At 38.2% G+C, this 24,061-nt stretch overlaps 1 protein-coding gene across 1 annotated transcript in view; it reads left to right on the top strand.

The window, feature by feature from the left end:
- Window positions 1–24,061, top strand: part of LOC130567163 (uncharacterized) — a 41,249-nt gene that overhangs the window by 5,444 nt on the left and 11,744 nt on the right. The window contains exons 2-3 of the mRNA XM_057355113.1: window positions 14,121–14,320; window positions 23,409–23,531. Of these exons, the coding sequence (XP_057211096.1) occupies window positions 14,121–14,320; window positions 23,409–23,531 (323 nt within the window). The remainder of the gene's footprint in view (window positions 1–14,120; window positions 14,321–23,408; window positions 23,532–24,061) is intronic.

Below are 24,061 nucleotides of genomic sequence, written 5' to 3'. Positions count from 1 at the left end.
AGGCACCTGTCAAGCCTAGGATTTCTTGTTGGTTAGAGAAGGGTCCCTTGTTCTATATTTTATATATTTTTAACAATTGCCTTTTATTTAGTGTTTCAATATATTAAGCTTGGCTTATAATGACATGCATATTGTGTCATATCAATGTACTTAAAACATCATGATTGCAAAACTATTAAATAACGATGTACAGATGTAGCCTACATTACCTTTTTATTTTACTCGATCGTTTTTACATAGAAACAAATGCAATTTCATAACGTGTTTTTGATTTATTCATAATTAAATAATTATTTTTAAGTTTGAGATGACGTAACATGTAGTAGACCCTCATTAAAGACCCATAAAAATGGGAACATGGCCTATGCTTCATATATTTTATGAGTCTGTTTGCTTTTTAATTAGCTTTGTAATGGCCCAAAGATCATGATGTCTAACTTTTTTGTTTAATTTGTTTTTGTTCATTGTTTACCCAAGTGGCATTGAGCAAGCTGTTAAAGCGCAAAGGTGAACACGGCAACAAAGTGAAAGGAGATTTGTCTGTGTGTGTATAAGTGTAGAGCGTCAGCATTAACTTCAGTTTGATTCTTGTCAGAGTTGCAAGTTTCTTGTTGCACCATCTTTATAAATTTGTGAAATTAGTTCAGTTTTCTTCAGTCTGTTGAATTACATATCCTAGTGTACTGTATTTAGATGTATATTCATCATATAAAAAGCATTGTGTTAGCAGCAAGGTTTTGTGTTTAAATCCCAGGGAACACATGATTAACTGTAAACCTTGAACAGCACTGTTTGGATAAAAACATCTGCCAAGAAATGCGTAAAAGTAAGATGTAAACGTATGCAATATTTTGTACAATAAAATATTCTTCCTTTTTTATTTGTTGAATATAGGTCAGTTTCCCCATTTCGTGTCCAGTTATCCCCAAGTAGGAGCTTGTGGACACTGCTTATTTAACTATGGAGATTGTTTCTTTGACTTGGGCTTGTCATTCAAAATACCCACGCAACTAGTCAGTTTTGCAAACTGGCTTTTGCACTTCCCTAATAATAATATCCCATTTGCGTAATTTGCTACAGCTCTCTGATTTCTTGTGCTTCTGATGGCAGTGAATGAGATGGTCATGCACGCGCGTCACAAGGAACTTGCGCCCTTATCTCTGTTACGAAAGGCAGCTGAATCTTAGCTGGAATTCCGTCACAGTGGCCCTCTTTGGCCCTGAGGCAGGAAGAGGATTTAGGTGGCGTCATCCCCCCTCTGTATCGTAATGACAAAGGCAGACTCATCCAGACTGTGGCTTTTGGCTCTTTGGGCAGTGACAGCAGATTGCAATTATACAACATGATTAACGACGCATATATTATGTGAGTGCATCTCTATCTTACAAAAACACAGCATTTCTATGTTAGATATAATTTATATTCTGGCTTTATTTGTTATGTTTTGTGTGTAGATATTTGCATAGGTGATGCATCGGCTTCCATTTGCCTATTCAAGCCACTGATTGGCTAATGCCAATATGGGCAGTCCACGATTAAAACGTGGTTAAAAGTTGTGGGATTTATATTAAAGACATGGCTTTTCACACATACATGACTCAAAAACTGCTAAACAGGCAACCACGGAAATGCCTCAGGGAACAGAAACTCGCTGTCACTGGTCTGTGGGCTGGACCACACCCTGTCTGACAAGGAAGGAAGCAGTTTTATCAGTCAACAAGAGATAGTTCAATACAAGCCAATAAACCTCTTTAAGCCACAGTCAAATTGCTTTGAAGCAAAGATGGCCAAATTCGGCCAGGGAGCTTTCTGTGACAAGCAAATGAAATCCAAACGCATTTTGCAAAGAGGAATTTAACCTGTACCTGTGGTGAGAATAAACAATCTGTGCAGGCCAGAGGTTGCGCTAGACTTTTTCATTGTCCGTCATTTTGACGGTCAGGCTCGTTAAAAATTCATCATAATCTGTTTTTACCCATCACTATGGTGTAAGGTGATGTTACGTGCTAATTCGCATGTTTGTCAAGACTTCATCGCGACGCACATGCGTTTACTCTCTGAATTTACTGTATTTTAATACAACTGAAAACCCAATAAAGCCGAAGTCGTTTACATATTTAATGTTTCTGTTATCAGACATAAAATAATAATTACCCAACTAACACAGTACGTTCTGACGACGTCGCCAGTTCGTCTTCATTTGGTCACCGTGACATTACTTTGTGACCACGTTCTGAGGACGTCTTGGCAACGTTCCGTTTCTTAGAATTTTTGCTTATGTTACAGAAACATCCTAGCCACGTCCTCAAATAACGTTGTGAATTAATCCCATGGATAACGTTGTAGTGACGTGATGTATTGGTCTTCAGATAACCTGGACACTGGTCCTTTAATTAATGTATCTGGTCATTGTTGCTTACGTTCCAGAAACGTCCTAGCCACATCCTCAAATAAAGTTGTGAATTAATCCCATGGAGAACGTCGTAGTGACGTGATGTACTGGTATTCAGATAACCTGGACACTGGTCATTTGATTAATGAATCTGGTCATTTCTATTTATTATGTTATTGTGTGGAAAATGTATGATGAGAGTAAAATCTGTTATAATGTCAAGACGAATGCAATAAATCCGACTTCTGACAGCTATTAAACAGGAGTTTAATTCGATACCACAATTAAAACTGCGTTTCTATTTATTTAGTGCGTGCTTCTGATAGGTGCGCGCACGTGCCTTTTCTGTTCTGCTAAGAGCCACGCGCTCGCATCATTTAAACGTTAACGGTCTTTTTTTTGTAAATGCCTGATATTACTTTAGCGGTTTATTAATATTCTTTCTTTACTTTATACATTACAGATGTGAGAGTAAACCCATATTTTAGTGATTTTCGATCGATATGGTCGTTAGGACGTGCTCATCACGTCCCAGAAACATTTTTTGGTACGTCCCTGCGACGAATATGGTACGTCCCAGGTATGTCTTCAGGAGGTAATAACCATGTCCCAACAATGTCCAATGTTATGTCGTCACGACGGATATGGGAATCACAAAGTTACGTCGCTGGAACGTTATTATGGTACGTCGTGGCAACAAATATGGTCCGGTCCAGGTACGTCGTCACAACGTAACTGTGTTAGCTGGGTACAGACAAATGTTTATGTTCATATGTCCAGTAATAATGACAGGTGCTTGTAAACGCTGTTTTGTAATCATTCTGTGAAAGTATAACCTTGTAGACAGATAGCAGAGTGTCTGGCGAGCCAAACAGTGATGCTTTCTGTTTCCAGATAGAATGTGAAACATGTTTGTTGGTTATATAATTTTCAGATGTTTTATAATATAGTTTTCTTTATTTTGCAAACGATCTCATTTTTCTTCAGTATTGTCCAGCACAACTTGTACTCACGAATGTCAACAGCAAGGGTGCCATAAGGGCCCATGTAATGTCAAATGCTTGCTCATACAGCGTTGTGTCTGGCAGGGCTGGAGTAGATGCATGTGTTATATTTTGGAATATGTGGGTTTTGAAACCAAATCGTGTATCGTGTGTCTTAGTCAACTGTAGCATGGCTCTGTCTAACCTACATGTCTGCCCAATTTCTTAAAGGATAGTTCACCCAAAAATGAAAATGCTGTCATGAATTACAAACTCTCTAGTTGTTCCAAACCTAGATAAATGCCCCTGAACTTTTTGCTTTACTAAATTCCTTAAAATATCTTATTTTGTGTTAAACAGAACAAAAAATATACAGTTATTTTTCCTACTATGGTGGTCTATTATGCCCCAGAAATGTCAGTTGCTAACATTCTTCCAAATATCTGTCTTTGTGTTCAACCAAAAAAAGAAATTTATACAGGTTTGGAGCAACTAGAGAATGAGTATTCACAACAGAATTTTTATTTTTGCCCGTGTTTTATCAGAGCCTTTGCAAATGCACCTGCAGAAAGAGACAGTCATGCATCCATAATATGTAAAGGTCCAGGCACTTTCACCGCACTCTTTGCCCTCTTGTCAACCTGGACTAAAATTACCCTTTCATGCCATTCTAAAACAAGGTCATACTTTATTTTGAAAGAGGAAGAACGCGTGTTCTCAGATCAGATTTGGATAAGGCCTATCCAGCTCAACACTTTCTGTTCCCCATGAACCCTGTGACGCATGCGACAGGGCCGCTTGACAAGGCTTCCTTTGTGCTGTGCTGAATTCAGGAAGTGAAGGAATCACTTCAGATGGTTGTGGAGGCGGTATCCCTTGCTCTGATTCATTGGCCGGAACTCAACGTGAGGTGAGAGTTTGGCCTTTATTTAAAACGAAGAGATGTTTGTTGTTCTTGATTGTTGAATTGAATGACGGTTTGATCAAGATCATTTTCAGAACGCTCTGATAATCTCTAGTGCTTTTTCTTCAAAAACCAACTTCCCTGTTCAGTTGTACAAGTGAGAACGATTTGTTTTATAAGCTATTTTTATGTCCATTTAAAAGAGGTCACCCAGTCTGGGTTTTAAAGGGATTTTTTACCCCTGAAAAATATCTTTTCATTTATTCACCCTCATGTTGTCAGTGAAGGGCTAGTGTTGTTTGGTGACCAGCATTCTTGAAAATATCATTTTGGAGCCCTGGAGTTTGGTCACAGCATGTTCTCATTCAGCCTCTGTGGTCCAAACTAACTAGACAGGTCAGGCATGATTCAAAAAAGGTGATGTATTTAGTAATACATGCACAACATGTACAGTACATTCAACTTTCCAGATCTTTGCAAAAATAACTGGGGCTTGTAATTTTGTTTTCATTGTAGATTCTTTTGCCCAGAGGTCCAGGGAGCTCCACCTTTCCTATGCTTTAACAGATGATGTAATTAGATTAATGACTCACTTGAAATTACCTTAAATGTGGGGAAGTACTCCAAACGTTTACCAGTGATTCTACTTAAATATGGACAGATGGATGGGAGAAATTGTACTCTCTGATTTGGTCTCTACCTACATTCTTGTCAGACTTGATTCCCTCTATTTTATGGTTGCACACGTGTTATAAACCTTACACGCACATGTCATGTGATTTGTTTAGGTCAAGCAGTCTTGCATCCTAAATTGGTTTGCTGGTCTCCCAACTTTATTTGCTGGTTTTCGAGGGGCTGGATGACCAGCGTAGACCTGCTTGGCCAGCTACATCCGCCATACAAGTTAATACCAGCAAACCAGCTTAGCATGGTTGTTTTATCACTTATCAGCAGGGTGACTTTTACCCTTTACTCCCTTAAAAGCCTTAATGTAGGTCAGTAGGTAACCCACTTTACAAGCGTGTGTCCAGCGTAGATCAGGTTAACCTAAAATCTTAGACTGACCCTTGGAAGACCAACAAACTCGCTTTTTTACCACAGCTTGTTTTGGATGACAACACGTTTTGCCATCTGCAACCAATTTTGTTCCTGTAGGCAGTCTGCTAACATGTCTGGTGTGACCGTGTAAAATCCACCCTCTGTTTTTTTGTGGTATAATTTGTGCAGTTTTTAATGGGTAAAGAATGTGAAAGCGATCCTCCCCGGCTCATTGTTCTCATTGCAGCATTCCATGGAAAACCGTCCAGCTGCTTTCTGGACATTGTCTGGAATTTTATACATTGGCGCTTAAGTTAATATTTCCAACCCAATTTGTCTAAGACTTTTTAGAAAAATTACCACAGTTGGGGCAAAAATAAGTACATTTACACTACACCAGTACGTATTGTGTGTTTTGTTTTGAGGGTCAGTACATGCTTGGAATTGCTCATTTGCTCTGCTCGTTTATTCTTGAATGTAGATACATATAAGCTATTAAGCTTGCAGTTGCACACTATGGATGAAAATCACTGTGTCAGCATGCATTCCAAGCATGCAGCAAAGATCAGTGTCTGGTCAGGAGTTTTTGGCAGTAAGTTGGCTTGGAATTGTGTTAACTTGTTTAGGGCCAGGAAAGAACGGGAGTTGGCTAGCCACATATCACATTGTATTTTTATTTGTGTATTGTCTGTATGTTTTCATAGGCACCATCACTGTCTGTTCCTTCAGAAAATATGGCAACCTCTTTGCAGTTTGTGTTCTGCTTCTTACCATTAACTGAAGTGACTCCAAAAGATAGAGACCAATTAGCACGAGCAAAGGATTGTTTGAACTAGGGCTGAAACGATTCCTCGAGTAACTCGAGTAATTCGAATACAAAAAATCATCGAGGCAAATTTTGTTGCCTCGAAGCCTCGTTTAATCCATTTAACTACAGTACACAGTACACACGGAGCGCTACGTTTCCCCACGGACCGTTATTACTGACGCACAGCCCGCTAAACTCTATTCATGTTACAGGGCTGTCAAGTCTCATGCATTCACCGTGAGACACACGCATTTTAGTCTGTTCACACGATCACACGTATGTCTCATGCTGATAAATAACTGATAGCTTATTGAAATGGTGAACTGCTATTTTACTTAGTTTTAGTCTATCTTGCGAGTGAAACTTGTTTTCCGGCTGCATTGAGTCCATCAAACTAGATGCAGACTAGTGGATGCCAAATCCTGTTATTTACACATGTCATCTGACTGTTCTGCGTGTCTGAGTGAATGAACTGCACTTTATGAGGACATGAACACATTAACTTCATCTCCAGAGTTGCTCTGAGAGTTTATTTCAGAACATTTTACTGAGTGAAGCTAACACACTAAAAAATAAGCGTCTTCCAACGACCTGCCAAAATAAAAGTCCAGTTAACTCGGTATTTTTATGTGGACAAATATATGACTATTTAATAGTAAAAAAAGAAACTAAAACTAATTTAGATAAACTAAATGCATCATGCATAAGCTGAAGTTAGTTGTTTACCTTTGAAATTATTCTTTCTATTTTTATTAATGTTTCTTATTTATACATTTGTATTAGGCCTATATTGCATTTTGAATGTAATATGGCAATGGAATGTACTAAATGGGTTTAGTTTTCACAGATATTAATGTATGCAATTTCAGCAATAAATGTTAATTTTTGTAAAAAAGGAAACAAATTAGTTGTTCATTTTAAGAGATCTGTCTTATTTTCTCTTGTATATTTAGAGTTGCTCTTTAATAAAGAAAAAGTACTTATTATCCGAATACCCGATTAATCGATGGAAAAATCAGTAGAAAATACTTGTTTACTAAAATAATCGATAGCTGCAGCCTTAGTTTGGACAGAGCTGTTTAAATGGGTGTCAGAGTGAGACTGTAAAACATAAACATTTGTAAACAAATAGGATGGTATAGTGACTTTGGATGGATTTATCATAGCTGGTTTCTAGGGATCAAACTAGGGTGACCAATCGTCACGCTTTGCGTTGTACCGCACAGCATTTTCATCCCTTGTCCGACTCGTCGCATATTGAGAAAATGTCCCGCATTTTCATCAGTCTGTTGGTTTTTAGTTGTCACATTAAGAAACACGTTCTTTAACCAGAAACGCCCATGAGACGCTTGTTTGGTGTTTTTTAAAGCCTGACTTTTATCCAATGTTTGAGAGAAGGCAGTGATTTCAGTCATCAAGAGGCTGCGACGTCTGTCAGTCGGGTGGCGATCCTCCCATGTCAACTTGCCGAATAAAAACTCACTAAAACATCGTAAACTGTGTGGCTTTGAAACTGTTTAGCCTATAGGTTGTGGTTAGCGTATTAAAATAAAAAAAATTCGCAAAACTTGGAATGCATTATTTAACAATAATACATTTTAAAAGAGAAACTCTTTTTCATCATTTGTTTGTTTGTTCCTCTAGTTTTCTCTTTTTGAGAAGATCTTCAAAGTGTACAAAATGATAACTCCGCGTCTGATCTGTGCTCAAAAATTTAAAGAGACAGTGAACCTTAAATTGAAATCGGCATTAAAATTGTTTTATGTTATATAACATTTTATCTATGCCTTAATTATGTTGTAGTTGGAATGGACTAAATAACAAATTATTTTTATAAGCTAAAAAATTATATGAACATTTTTCATTGTTTCGCGCTACCGTTCAATGGTGTCCCACATTGTGCCACACAAACGGATTACCTGTCCCACATTTGGTTTGTTGGGTGGTGGTCACCCTAGATTAAACTCAATTAAATTGATAAGTGCCACTTCTTTGAAGATAAAGTTTTGTCACTCTGAACTTGAACTGCACTCGACCTGAGTTTTTTGGTCGCTATGTTACATTTATAACATGAAAAAAGAACAATCACTTATTGTAATTTGTCGCAACCATGTGAAATAAAATTCACTCAGCTTTTTTGTACCAATTCTTTCATTTCTCTTTTTGCTGCTTTTACACATTCATTTTGCTGAGTCTCCAGTGTTTCCACTACCACTACCTTAAGGGGGAGACCAGCCCCTCCAACTGCACCCCACGCCCCTCTTGCAGGTCAAGTTAATTTTATTTAAACTGACAACATTCGCTTTCCTGCTCCGAGTCTACAGAAAAGACGCACGCCCTACCACTACCCCATCCAAACATCAGACTATTTTTGTAGTTTAAATTGAGCAGCGCATCTACATAACGGAGCTGTACACATCACGCGCACTCAGGGACATTTATATAGATTATATTTTGCCGATATCTTCTAATATCCTTATTTAGCGCCAAATGCGCTTCATTTTAACCCTTTCATATTAATAGCATTAATAATCAGAAGGTGAAGAGCATTTCTTAATGAATCGTGTTTTAATTGGAAAGAATATTTAGAATCAGTTCTAGTATGAATGGCATGGAAAGGCTGTTAGTAACTTTGCAAGTACTTCTCCTCATGATGAATTCGTTTCAGTTGTTACATTTTGTTGTCAGTAGTTTTTTAAAATATTAAAATAGACTACTAGGACGCCCCCCCAAAACCGTAAATCTACGGGAAACACTGGTCTCCGTCAAGAATGTCATCCTGTCATGCTGTTTCATATTGAAATTCTGATGCCTGACAATACATTTGCGCAGTTATGCTTTTTCATGAAACATCTCTTGTTCCCTTTTTAGGCCTTTTCAGTCCGATAAATTTGTTACTGAGTAAGGTTCCTTGCCACATGCGCTGACAACAATATCGAGCCTTTCAGCCAGGGATTTTGTGGTGTAATTATATTGGGGATTTGATTTGTATAAATGAACGCTTTGTGGAGTTACTGTATGTAACTGACTTTTAATGGCTGTTGGATGGTCTGGGTGGCCTTCTTATGACTCTTGGAAGTGTCAAGACAGACTTTTGTATGGTAGAATGATGCAGCACATGTGATTTGTGCTAGTCAGAATGTAGTTTGCAGTTGATGGACAGAGTCATTGTTAGTCTTTGCCATGATTTGAAACCATTTAGGTCTTAGCTACTTAAAGGGACAGTTCACCAAAAAATGAAAAGTCTGTCATTTACTCACCTCACTTTTGTATTTAACAGAACAAAAACGGGTTTGGAACAACTCAATGGTGAGTAAATGATGACAGAATTTTCATTTTTGTCAGCAATTTTCATCATCAATGTTCTAAAGTCAGTCATTTTAAAGAGGAAAAAAAAGAAAATTTACTCACCCCGAGTTGTTCCAAATCTGTATTAGTGCTGTCAGCAATATTGATATTTCGATACGTATCGATACTGAACATTTTGAAGCGGTTCCAATACGCATGTCCCACAGTATCGATATCAGCAATGGTTGTCAAAAGTGCCCCAGAACTGTTTGCAAAATATCTTCTTTTGTTTTTAACAGAACAAAGAAATATATAAAGCAGATTTACTGTCATACTGTGGTGGTTAATGGTGGCCAAGAACTGTTTGGTTACAAGCATTCTGACAAATATCTCTCTCTGTTTTCATCAGAACAAATATACATTTATACAGATGTGGAACAACTGCTGAGTAAATGAAGACAGAATCTTTATTTTTGGGTGAACTGTTACTTTAAGTAAAATGAGTACGTACGTTATTTTAAAAGGTTTTGAGTGATGGCAATAGTCTGCCAAAGTAGAGGAAAGTTGCGTATTCCTGTAACTCCTTTTTCGGCTAAAAAATTATATTTGTGTAATTTGGTAATACATCAGACAGCTCTGCTTTTTGCTGCGTTTTGTACCTACGTTTTGGCCTTAAAAGGCCAAATTTATTCTCTGCGTACCTTTTTTCATTCTTTCCAGTGGTATTTTGCTGGTGTTGCTAGGCAACTCATGAGTGTTGGTAAATACAGGCTGGATTTCACCATGTGTTATTTGGCAGCAGATCTCTGTTCCGTGTCTGAAAATCGGACTACAGCGAAGCTCCGCCTTTAGACAGTCAACCGCTGTGCCTTTGACTGTGATAACCTGTGGATTCAAATCTCTCTCTCTCTCTCTCTCTCTTGCTATCTCTTTTGCTCCACCTGGCCTACAGCACGGCTGCTAAGAAAACGTTTTGACCCAATGCTAGGCTAGCGTCTTACACAGTAGATTCGATGTGAAACAAGCATATTGCTGTATGGTGTGGAAGCGTAGTCATGTGACAATCTGCTGTGCCAATCAGTGAAGACTAAATACCAGCAGCAGGGTATATGTGAGCCAAGTGAAAACAAGGTAAAAATTGTGTCTGGATCCATGGCCACATGACACATTTTATCATGCTTGTATGAAAGGTGTGAGACCAATAAAAATAGCAAGAATTGTCAATGCATTTGCATAATCTTCTGTCATTGACAGAGTAAAATGAGGTTGGGCTTTAGGACTCACCCTTGTTGTTTTCCTGATATTAGCCTACATGCACTGAGGTTGCATAACCAAGTGTCTTACCCAGCAAATCAGTCCAAGATGGCATTAGGTTGTGCCGTTTAATGCTGTTGAACTGGATTAGTCCTAAAATGTACATGAAGTCATTGACGTTAACATAATTGACGTTTTTATGCACATTTTTGGTGTTGCAATTCAGCAGTGCAGTATTCCAAACGAAATGTTTTTCTTTGTATTTTTTTATTTAATCTAAATGGATTTATTTGCTCCTTTGATTTCTTTTTTAGCTGTCATCAGAAATCCTTTTTACTTTTTCATCCATCCTCTCCAACCATGTGCTGGTATGTAAGTTTTCACCATCCAGACAGAAAAAAATAAGTGCCGCCCACATTTTTCCTTTACATTTTTCTAGAATATCAGATTTTGGAAGAAGCTGAAAGTGTTTGCGAAGGGCGTTTCTCAAATTTAACGACATCACATCCTTGTGTGAGAAGTTGGGTTCTCGTGTCAGTGTTTTAAATCTTAGCACTTGTTGAGAGTTAAAAGGGTTAAACATCAGTTTGGGTCCCAGTATGTAGCCCATGGGCGTAGTTGGAATTTCAGTGCACTTTTAGAAAGGTTCACTTGGAGTTCAACGCAATCTTTACAGACTTTTATTGTTTAAGAACACCAATCTGCATGAGACCTTTTCCAGGGCATTTGTGTGATGTTTTCATTCTAGTACAGGAAAGTAAGAAATCACTATGTTGAATTGTAAACACTACTCTTAGATTAATTATAATGAAGTAAGAATGACGTGATAGTGTCGTGACTAGGGCTGCAGCTATCGATTCTTTTACTAATCGAGTATTCTACTGATTTTCCATCGATTAACCAGGTATTCGGATAATAAGTACTTTTTCTTTATTAAAAAGCAATACTAAATATACAAGAGAAAATAAGACAGGTCTCTTAAAATGAGTAAAACAACTAATTTGTTTCCTTTTTAGAACAATGAAAGTTTTTATTGCTGAAATTGCAAACATTAATATCTGTGAAAACTAAACCCATTTACTAAATTCCATTGCCATATTAAATTAAAAATGCAATATAATTCAAATATATAAATAAGAAACAACTTGAATAAAAATAGAAAGAATAATTTCAAAGGTAAACAACTAACTTCAGCTTATGCATGATGCATTTAGTTTATATAAATTTGTTTTAGTTTCTTTTTTTACTATTAAATAGTAATATATAGCCTATGACTTTTATTTTGGCAGGTTGTCGGAAGACGCTTATTTTTTACTATGTCTGTTTCTTCACTCAAACAATAACATGTTTGTGAAATAAACTCTTAGAGCAACTCTGGGGGTGAAGTTCGTGTCCTCATTCAGCGCAGACGCAGACAAATTCATGAGCATCACGCGTGTAGCACGTTAAACTGTGCAGTTCATTCACGCAGACACGCAGAACAAAAAGATGACATGTGTAGATTCGGCATCCACAAGTTCGCATCTAGTTTGATGGACTCAATGCAGCCGGAAAACAAGTTTCACTGGCAAAATAGACTAAACTAAGTAAAATTGCAGTTCACCGTTCCAAGAAGCTGTCACTTATTTATCAGCATGAGAAACACGTGTGATCGTGTGAACAGACTAAAATGCGGTGAATGCGGGAGACTTGAGAGCCCTGTAACATGAATAGAGTTTAGCGGGCTGTGCGTCAGTAATAACGGTCCGTGGGGAAACGCAGTGCTCCGTGTGTACTGTAGTTAAATGGATTAAACAAAAATTGCCTCGATGATTTTTTGTATTTGAATAACTCAAGGTACTCAAGGAATCGTTTCAGCCCTAGTCGTGACACACCAAACGCTTCAGATCTACATTGGGGTAAAAATGGGATTCACCTTTGTGTAAGCTTTGTTTTCATGGTTTTTAGGTGTGCCGAGTGATGAATTTCACAAAGATGAGATATTGCTTGACATATGCTCTGAATTATACCCTTGTACTTGGAATTTATGTGCTCGAGCTGTGTTATATCAGAGATGATGTAGTGATTGATTTGAACAGGCAGGAGTATGTAAGCAATGCCTCTGTATTCTTCTACAAACAGAATTGCTGCAGTTGAAAGTGAATGTTTGGCAGAGCGTTTGCGTTTGCTCAGTTCGCGTTGGCTAGCGTGAGACAGGTGATGTATGCATAATGTATTTTTTAATGAATATATTCCATACCAAATATTCTGCATTTATATGACTGCAACCATTGTACCTGTTGTTTTAGATTGTCTGCTGTGCAATATCCTATCCCCTGCCAATATCAACCATGTCTAAGTGTTAACCTTCATTCTCTAAAACGTCGATTCATGTGCAAATTTCAGACATATATTCATTCACATGTAAAGTCCTGCAGGTAGAATTTTGTCGATCTCGGCCATTCATCTTAAGATCCTGTTTTTTTGTTAGGTAAATGGCCAGTAGAGGAGGAATAGGATGTGATGGGTGTAATATCCTTTATGCTATGTTGTACACTACATTATCAGGAGCAAAGTTCAGATTTCTCCATTAGCAGACTTCCACGCCTACAAAACACGAGTGGTTTCCTGACCTCAATACACCCCCCATCCCCTGCTGCTCTACTGGCCTCAAGGGACCCCTTTTCCCTCTACTTCTGCTACTGGATGTGCACTATTGGATTATTTTTCGCATCCATGACGCCTTAATATACTTTGTTTTGTAAAAGTTTGATATTTTAGATATAAACTATTACAATCATTAAAGTTTGTGTCCATCCAGTCCCAGTGTTTCTGCTGTTTTGGTTGGGCCTCAATTGTTGAGATTGAAAAATAGCACAGAAACTAAATGTTCTCGTAATTCTGGTTTGCTTCAGAACTGAAACAAGTTACAACAGATAGCAAAGAAGCCAAAATGAAGCGATGACGCTAATATGGAATCTACTGTGTGAAATAGGCCTAAGAATTTATTGTTTCTACCACCTCTCAGATTGTACATCATCTGGTTTGAGGGCTGGCCGATTTAGCATGTTTCACCTTGAATATTTATTGGTTTATTAGCATTTTAAGATTGATTTTTTTTTTTGCATGCCAAAGACTTTAAAATCATGTGTCATGACAATTTGATTTGATGTAGCACTGTTCAGATAATCATTGACATTTAAAGCAAACTCTGCAGCCAAGTTTTTAGCATAAATTATATATGTTTACGCATTTGGTACATTTTTCTATATATATTTTTATGCTTTTACACCTACTGCGTGTTCTTGTGTCACTAACCATGTCAAAGTTAGTATGAATGTGTGGAATTCCTGCGCATGCCTGATTTATATATTGAATGATGAGGTACACTTGTTCATATCTTTTCAGTCAACGCACTCAAGCGTTTGTCACGTGATTGCATCATTGTCATTCTCATCCCGTTCTTCTCTGCAGATATGTTCAAACGGGTTGTGCGACAGAGCAAGTTCCGGCATGTGTTCGGTCAAGCGGTGAAGAACGACCAGTGCTACGATGATATCAGGGTGTCCCGGGTGACGTGGGACAGCGCCTTCTGTGCGGTCAACCCTAAATTCGTCGCCATCATCGTGGAAGCCAGCGGCGGCGGAGCATTCATGGTTTTGCCTCTACATAAGGTGAGTACTATTTAGATGTTCACAATTGTTGCTCCAATGTTGGGAATCCAATTTTTTTAATATATTTTTGATATAACTTTGGTCTGTCATTTAGTGTTTACATTGTTGGGCAATCAATATACAAACCTAATGTATTAAATGGTATTTAATACACAATGGTATTAATATGAACACGGAACAAGAAACAAGTGATGAGATGTTTTTTTTTAGTCTGATGTGATAAAGCTTTTTTCAGCTGTAACCACTGATCTATATAAATGACTGGATTGCCCCTAGAACGCTAAACGACGAAATGACGATCTAAAATAACCTGTTTTTCAGCTTATTAGGCGCGCGATAAGTTTTTAATTTACATATGTGCTTAAATTAATTGTTACTTATGTTTTTTCCAATATTTGTTTATTTTGGGCAAAATAGCGATGTATAGAAATCAATGTATAGAAGGTGAGTGTGTATTGCACACTGTTGTAATGGCACATGTGTAAATGTTTGGAAATAAAGCTTTATGACTTAAAGAACATTTACAGCCTGTATTTATTTGTATTTAGATGTCAGAATAAGCACATTTGTCATATGTTCAGGTGTCTCCCCTTACGAAAATTTACCATGGTTTTACTACAGTTAAAACAAAAAAAAAAACATGGTTACTGTAGTAAAACAATGGTTATCACAAAATAACCATGGTTTTGAAAACCATATTTTTTGTAAAAACCATAGTAAACGATGGTTACTGTAATAAAACCATGGTTTTGCCGTAAGTAATCAATGCACCGAAAAACCATGGTTACTACACTTGTACCACAAAAAAACTATGGTTAACGAAAATGAAAAAACGAAAATGGTTAATTTTCGTAAGGGTTGTTAGTCTGCTGATCTGATATTTACGCTACTGTAATGAAAATGAACGTAACTCACTCTAATATGATGGGAAAATTCCCGACTTTAAATAATTAACCGTTTACATGCCTAAGACATTTGTGTGTTTTGAAAGGTCTTATGGTCTTTGTTTGGGTTTGAGTGCACACACATGTAATTACAGCCTCACGCTCTGGTGGTTTTGCAATGATTAAGGTATGATTCATCGGACGTCTGCCTTTATATATTTGTGTCAGAGTTGTTGAGTGGAAGAAAGCCACGCTGGATGTCTTTGGGGCTTTGGTGAGCATGTCTTACCTACATTGCTGAAACGTACGTGCTGAAACGTACGTGCTGTTTCTGTTGCGATTTAACCATTTAGTTTCTGTCAATCACATTTTACCTAACCACTGTTACATTACAGTAATTCATTCATGTACTCCCCCCACCTTATTGTAAATGCCTTACAGCTATATTTTACATGCCTCGGATGTAGGAATGCCACCCTCTTGTCCTTGACTTTTATAAATGTAAAAGTAATGTAGGCAACATCAACTTACTGGAACAGCATTGACATTTTTCTCTTGTTGAACTGAAGTGATTTGGTATCCATTGATGTATGGAGATCTTGTTTCTTACCTGATTTCTAAGCTTAAATGTAATGACAAAAGTCGAATTTCCAGAGCTGAATCTGCAGGGATTTGTTATTTGATATGGGAAGGTCTAAAATTTGTTGGGGTTTCATTACAGCAGAGGTTAATGCACTTCCCTCTTTAACCTTCTGTCACAGACTCGGAATATCGGCTTGTGTTATGAAGGCAGAGATTTGTTTCTTCTAGATAAAGAGTGCGTCACCCTGTCTTGCTCATACGTGAGTTTAGTGAGTGTGCATGTTTGCACATGTTGAAGTGTGCGGTTCATCCTCTGATTCACAAAAAAATCACAGCTAGCCTTGTGTTTCTCAAATCTTCTACATTTTTGCCCCTTTTTGGATTTACATAAATTTACAATTGAATGTTTTGCATTAAATTGGTCTTGTTAAACATTTTAGCCATTTATCTGTCCTTTGTTTTTAAAAGTACAGTGTAGTTTTTGTGTGTTTCGCATAGGTTTAAAGGTGCGGTGTGTCATTTTCTGGAGGATCTATTGACTGAAATGAAATGTAATATACATAACTATGTCTTCAGAGGTGTATGAAGACCTAACATAATGAAGCGTTATGTTTTTATTACCTTAGAATGAGCTATTTCTATCTACATGCACCGTATGGAATTCGCTATGTTGTTTCTACAGTATCCCTAAACGGACAAACTGCTTACCGGAGAATGTTTTGTAAATACATCTACTGTGGGAAAGAAGAGAAAACATGACGACATCTTTGTTCAGTGTGAGGGGTGGAGTGGGCCGTTGGTTGTAACTCGCAACCTCACTGCTAAATGCCACTAAATTTTATACACTGGACCTTTAAAAAACACCCTCAGTTGCCATTGGTCACATTGAAAGCAGAATAAGCACAAGAAGATACATTTGGATGTAGTAGTTTCACAAAAAATAAGATTAAGAATTTAAACAACTCAAACTGTTTTTATAATGACATCAGCACGCTAGATTTATATGAAAATACTAATAAAAGAAGCCATCTGTAGAAAGTGTTGGATTCAGCAGTGACTAAATGTATCTGATGGTGTCATTTTGCACATCTCCGATTACTGTGGTAATACTGGCGAGATTAGCGATACAACCCAAAGCAACGGTGTTGACAGTCGTAACAGCGGTCTGTAATTAGAGAGCGCTCGAACGCGACTGACATCCAAGCCTCTGGCACTCAGTTAGGATCCTGTCTTCAACATCACTCACCGACACACACACACTCGCGGAAGATGTCACAGACTGCCCTGCCAGAAACGCTCAGGTGGTGGTGGCCAGTTAGAGCGCATTTATCCTATTGACATGATTAGTGTTATTTTCACTTCCTGCAGACCGCTGCCTTGAATCTTTTATAAAAGTTCAGCTTTCAGGTTGGATTAAAAAGTGATGGATTAAGCCGATATTAATCCTTTGTCATTCCACCCCTTATGTCAAGTGTGAGTGTGATGGGAAATTGCTCATCTGTGAGAAATAAAGCTCAGTTTGTTCTCAGATTCTCACTGTTGTGTATTCTCAGAACAGATTGCAGGGTCATCTGTCTGTCCCTCTTGCGTAAAACCGCATTCAACAGGGATTAAAGGGATAGTTCACCCAAAAAAATGACAATTTTCTTCACCCACGTGTCATTCAAAACTCTTTCTTCTGTGGAACACAAAAGGAGATATTTTGAGAAATGTCTTTGTGGTTTTGTGTCTATGCAGTTGAAGTCAATGGGACCCCAATGGTGTTGGGGCATCAACGTTCTTCAAAATATCTTTTGTGTTCTGTTCTCATATACCCTTTAGTGCACACATTCCCCTTTCGTTCCTCTGTGTGTGCATGCGCTTGCACACCTGCTGTCCTTCTGTCTAATGCATCGCACCCCTCCTTACGTATCCACTCTCAGGCTGATTTGGTTTTGCACTGTCTGTCTATAGGCCGGGCTGTCCTATTCTCAGCAGCCCCCTGCGAACAGACAGCTGGCTCTGGGGGGCTATTGTCCCTCAGCGTATGCCAGGCCCTGCACACCCCTTTGTTTCCCAGATCAGCTCTGTATGGGAACTCTTCAATCTCAGCAGACTCTTTAAAATCCACAGACTTCCGAGACTGTCAATTGTTTTCCTGTAAAGAACATGCTAGCAGATCGGCCGAGTGTTTGTGGACTTGAGAAGAACATCAGAAGCCTTGAAATAGTTTGTCGGTAAACTCGATGTACTTATATTGGGTTCTAATTGTAGTTACAAATTACAAATGCGTTTTGAAGTTTCGAGTTGGTAATTGTAGTGATGGATTCATATGGAGGGATTTGGGGGTGGAGTTTCAGCTGGGCCGGATTCTTTGTGTGGGTGACAGATCAGCTCAAATCAGACTCTTTGTCTTTTGCCCCTCAGGAGACCGTCAGGTGTCTATTGTCTAACTAATCACATGTTGTCTTTCTCTCTCAAGACCCCCTTCCCCACTCAGATGTCTCATTTCCATACGAAGGAAACAGTGGGAAACGGATGACCGGTGTCTTCCATAGTCCTTGCATTCCTGCTTTCCATTCAAACTGACCAGAGTGACTAATTTTCCTCCTTTCTGTCTGACCACCTCTCATATTGAGGTTATAGCCCGAAATATGACCCATGCCACAGGAAACTCCCCATTTACGCCTCAACACCAGACTCCGTTATGGTATTAGCGACTGTTTTCCTTTTGCAGTTTAAGTCCTGAAGGAAATGGCTGTTTTGATGCTTCGGGGACGTGGGTTGTTATTTAGCGATATGCTTTTAATTCATTTTGATACCTGCTCATGTCCTGGTTTTGCTGTGTAAAAATGTTCTGGGTTCAAGACAAGTTTTTTTGTAGGAATGACTTGTTAAGAGTTAAGATGTTAAGAGATGCTGGGTACAATACTGGGTAGTACTTTATTTTACAGTCTTGTTTCCCATGTACATACTGTGTACTTATTACAGTAAATATAATAACTAGGTACTAACCCTGAACCTAAACTTATATCATGTAGTTACCTTATACTACCCAGTACTTTCTTAGGTAAGTACACTGTAAGTACACTATAGGTACACGTACTGTAAAATAAAGTGCAACCCAATACTGTATCAATATTCTTATGCCACAAATGTATACTTTATTACATTTTGGGGGGAAAGGAGATTGGCTGTCATTCAGAGGAAGTTTGATAAGTTTTTATCTTTGGACAATTTTATACACTATTATTTTTATTTGATCAAACACCAAACTCTGTCTACAGAGTAACAAATTCCAATGCATTGTGGGTAAAATTGTGTTATAGACGGTTTCATCAGACACACGTGCCTGACCCGAAGTTAACTTCGGTCTGTGTTTAATGATCGTTCTGGCTAGTGCTAATAATATACTATTTATATTTTATTGCAATTATATTAATATTAATTAATAGTTTAATGTATTATAATTGTATTAAACAATTTGTTGAATTTGATTGTATATCCATTTTTTTAAATAAACAATTTTAATGGGTTGTGTTACAGTACTTGGTCGCATTTAAGTTTAAGTAAGGTTCTTCTACTTCTAACCCAAAATAATATTGGCTAATCATTTTAACTTGCTAGCTAATTTAATTTATTGTTACTTGTTATCAGAAATATTTCACAGGAACTCTATTCTTTGCAGATGTGTACCGGACGTTTGGGCCACAAAAGCGTGCATGCGCACTTGCGCAGTAACGTTAGTTTATGTTGTTGCTTTGAAACCGTCTACATCAGCTTTGAAAAACTGTACACTAAATATAAACAGAATCATTATATTTGTGTCACAAATGTCCAAACTGGACTAACTTTGAACCCAGATTTCTCCTTTTCAAAAAAGTTTAGGGTCAATGGGATCTGCTTGGCTTTTGTTTAGACATCTCGGATGGGTTTCCTGTATTTGAACTGAACCCTCTGCAAACCGATTCGGTTACTGCTGTCACTTTACAAAAAATAGAGCACCAAAGATGAGGAGAAGAGAGGAAACAGGAAAAGGAGGGCATAGACAGGAAGTGAGTTCAGTCCCTAAACCCCAAAGTCCAACTCCATATATCCTGTGATGTCAGATAGACAGATGTAACTCGCATCGTGTGTGTGTGTGTGTGTGGCAATGGATGTGTCATTCTTATTCCCAGTCTGTATTTCAGGAGCCCCCTACTGTTCATGGTGAACTGGCTGTACTCTGGCTGCTGCCGACTGCAGATTTTACCTTATATGGTCATCCTTAGCTCCCCGCCTGTCAGCCTTCCAGGCCCATTTCCTCTTTTCTCTCCATTGGCTGAACCGCAGCACTCTCGCCCAATAGATTCTTTGATTGGGGTGTGTACGAAAAAGAGAAAGTGTAACGTGAATTTTTGTATATATTTTAAAAAAGTGTATATTTTGTAAAGGTTCAATACAAGTTCACTGTTGATACATATATTTAGTAGTTTTTTTAATCTGTTTAAAATGCAAAAAAAAAATATTTGCCTAATCGTAGGTTTTTCTTTTCATCTTTCTCCATCATTTTATATTTTTTAAACCCTCCCTCTCTTTCTAGTCATATGAATTGGTCTGCCTCATACACCTGTTTGCCCAGAGCAACTTACTCTGGCACTGATGGCTCCGCCCCCTTTGCACTGATTGGCTCTTTCCATTATCATGTAAAATGACATGAGGTCTGTTTGGTCAGCTGCTGGTGTGCTTCAGTCAGGACACAGCTGCTCCTTGTAGATGTGTGGAAGAAATAGACATTTCCACGTTGACTATAAAACAGACTTTACTGCAAAAAGTGACTGTGTAACTTTTTGCTGGCCACCTCTACAGTGAATCTGGTCTTTCTGTTTTGTGTGTGTGTGTTTTTCCATAATTTAAACGTCCCTACTCTTTTCTTTTTATCTCTTCATTGTAATGTCTGTCAGGAGTAAACTGTAAATGGATTTATAGAAATGAGGAATGTTTTTCTTATGCTGTTTATTGAATGCGTTTAGACAGACTGTCTTTATCTGAGGTGGGAGTCCGCAGTAAAGCTGCTACTGTTGCTACGCAACAAGTGTGCCTCAATTCTTTGCAGTGATGTGTCGGGACAGCTCCAGTTTTAGTAAGCTGTAATTAATTCAGATAAATATTCATGATGTAAATTCAGCGCTCCACGGTGAGTTTATAATTCAGCCCGAGTTGGAGTTAATGACGCAAAACCGACTTTTTATAGCAACATTTGATCTCTATTACTGTATTAAAGGGATCGTTCACCCAAAAACAAACATTTTGTTTATTTAAATAAAATAAAAATGTTCTTTATTTACCCTTATGTCCTTGTTCAAAACCTGTATATGACTCTTTCTTCTTTGAACTCGAAAGAAGATATAAAAAAAAGTCTACGTGGTTTTGTGTCCATACAATGAAAGTTTGTGCAGTGGGGTCCAATGTTGTTTGGTTACCAATGTTCTTCAAAATATCTTCTTTTGTTTTCTGCAGAAGAAAAAAGTCATACAGGTTTGGAATGACACACAAAACCCACTTCTATAAGAATAAATAAACTGTGAAACTGTACTTATTGTGTTTATATTATTAATGTGGTGTGCTATTTGTCACGGTTACTGCTCGTCTACGTATGTAATAAACTTCAATGTTTATGTGCTACACACATGAATGATGTTCTAATCGTGTGGCTTGTTGTGCGCTGTGATCAGACTAACATTTTTGAACAGTATGCTCTCACCCAGCAGTTTTTTTTTTTAATACGTGCATGAGAAGTCTTGCATTTTTCTGTCTGGTATCTCTGAATATGTTAATAAATAATGAGGCAGTAAGAAAGGCGAGTCATTTTGAAATCCAAGCCATTTTGAAATCCATAGAGAGATCATCATTACTGATCCTCTGCTCCAATGTCAGTGATCCATAAAAACCACATGACAGCAATGTCTGGAAATCAATTTCGTGGCTAATGCTTTTACTTTATCAGGATCCTCCCTGGTTAAAGGCTTTGGGTTACTGCTCATACTGGCGAGTTCTCTTGAGGAAACCCTTTTATCACTTTCACCTATCAGATCTTACTGCTGCTATTTACAGGAAAAAAGAGTCATATACAGGACATTAAGGTGAATAAATGATGACAAGTTTTATTTTTGTGTAAACTGTCCCTTTAAAGTGATAGTTCACCCAAAAATGAACATTCTGTCATCATTTACTCATTTCAAACCTGTATGACTTTATTTCTTCCCCAGAACACAAAAGAAGATATTTTGAAGAAAGTTGGTAACCGAACAGCACAGCCCCCCATTCACTTCTATTGTATGGACAAAAACGAATACAAGTGAAGGCATGCAAGTTAACCGTATTCTTCAAAATATCTTCTTTTGTGTTCTGCGGAAGAACACTGTATCAGTGTTCAAGAGCCAGTCTGTCTCTGTTTGTTTAGCTGTTCATAGTGATTGGTTATCAGTGCTCTTGATAACACAACACTTATTTGTGGACTGTGATGGAGTCTTGGATTGTTTTTTAACTAATCAGACATTTTCCCCGTGTCGCTTTTGATCCTTTCCCGCCAGAAGTTTTCGCCGTGACATCATCGCTCGGCGTTCAAAACAATCCACACGTACTTCAAAACAAACACGAGGTGCTGTTAACTCACAAATAACTGCGAAAGGTCTGCTGTAGCTCCTCTTTCATAAGGCGTTGTTACTACCGTGCCTAGACTTGCGAAGGAATGTGTACACAGCGCAGGTTTTATGCACAGGTGGGGTTGTGTCTTCCTTTAAGGGTGCTGGTTCATTTGCACAGATCCAGGCTGGTGTGCTTTACTAGGCGGGGCTTTGCGCAGTGATGTCATCGAACCACAGGCAAAGCAGCAAGCCAATGAAAAGGAGCCGTGTGAACAAAAGTGTGGGTGTGGTCATGTCTAAACACACATTGAACAATGTGGATGACACCTGATCACACGGCCCAATGCGGAGATTGTGGTCTTGCAAGAGATCAAAGGTCGTGACCAAGAGAACAGAGGGCACTGATGTCATCAGGAAGTCAGCTGACTGGGCATGAGACCACAGCCGTGCCTTTATTTGTTTGCTTCTTTGTTTGCTGTTTAAAAGTGAGAAGAGAGTGAAACAGAACACTGGCAGAAATGAATATTGCTTTGTTTAAATTCTACACTGTTGATTAATTTTATATTGTCACAAATCATTTTGATAATATTGTATAGGATAACATCTGTAATTTACAACACGTTACAGCTATTCCTTTGTAAATATCCTTTCGCCTTCTCACACTTAAGGTCACAAGTGTCCGTGTGACCTTTCACTTCGAGTGAAAAGGTCACGGGTCCGTGTCACACTCATTTCTGTGGCTGCGTTTGGAAGCCGTGTTGAAAACAAAAGCCCTGCAATCTGTTCTTATTTTAAATCTGCTGTCGTGTGTAAATGTTAAAATGCCAGACGAGCTATTGTTTGCAAATCTACAGAAGAATGGCCGTCTGCCCACCCAACATTTTTTCGTAACATGAACGTAGGCCATGCCAAGTTTATTTTGGTATTACGTAGATTTCAGCTGACATAGTGTGCATTTCATTTTTCCAAAATGGGCCACCATAATCTAATAGTTCTCTCTCTGTTTTCTCTCCGCAGTCGGGCCGTATAGATAAGGCCTACCCTACAGTATGTGGCCACACCGGTCCTGTTCTGGACATTGATTGGTGCCCTCACAATGACCAGGTCATTGCTAGCGGATCTGAAGACTGCACTGTGATGGTACGTCACCCTTCTTCTTTTCAGTTTCTTTTAACGTGTCAAAATTCTGATTTACATGATTAGACTTTCACATGCATAAAACATTTCATTAGCAACGCAGAGGTCGTGGGTTCAAGCCTGAGGAACACACATTAATAAATGTATTGCTTAAGTGCATTGCAAGTCATTTTCAAAATATTACAGAATACAACAAATATTATGATAGCAGTAATACTTGGGAAAGGGGTTTAAATAACAACTAAAATTGACACAAATGAGTACATTTAACTTTGAATCTGCATCTCTACCTACCATTACTAAGTCCATGTGCGGCTGGCAAAGTCATTCCCGTGACTCATGCGAGCGGCTGCAGATCGGATCACAACATAAGCGATGGGACTTCTGGACTGTTTCAGATTAGTTTAAGGCTACCCTGAAGTCATAGAATCAGCAGTTACTATTTTATAGCACTGAGGTCAGTCCTGCTGGCTCTGGATGTTTTTGTATCTCGCTACTAGCCCTTATTTGGCCGGACTGCAGTAAAAACAGCA

This window comes from Triplophysa rosa, linkage group LG2 (genome assembly GCF_024868665.1).
Source record: "Triplophysa rosa linkage group LG2, Trosa_1v2, whole genome shotgun sequence".
Taxonomy (NCBI): Eukaryota; Metazoa; Chordata; class Actinopteri; order Cypriniformes; family Nemacheilidae; genus Triplophysa; species Triplophysa rosa.
The sequence above is the reverse complement of the archived record's forward strand: the minus strand, read 5'-3'. Positions and strand labels throughout refer to the sequence as shown.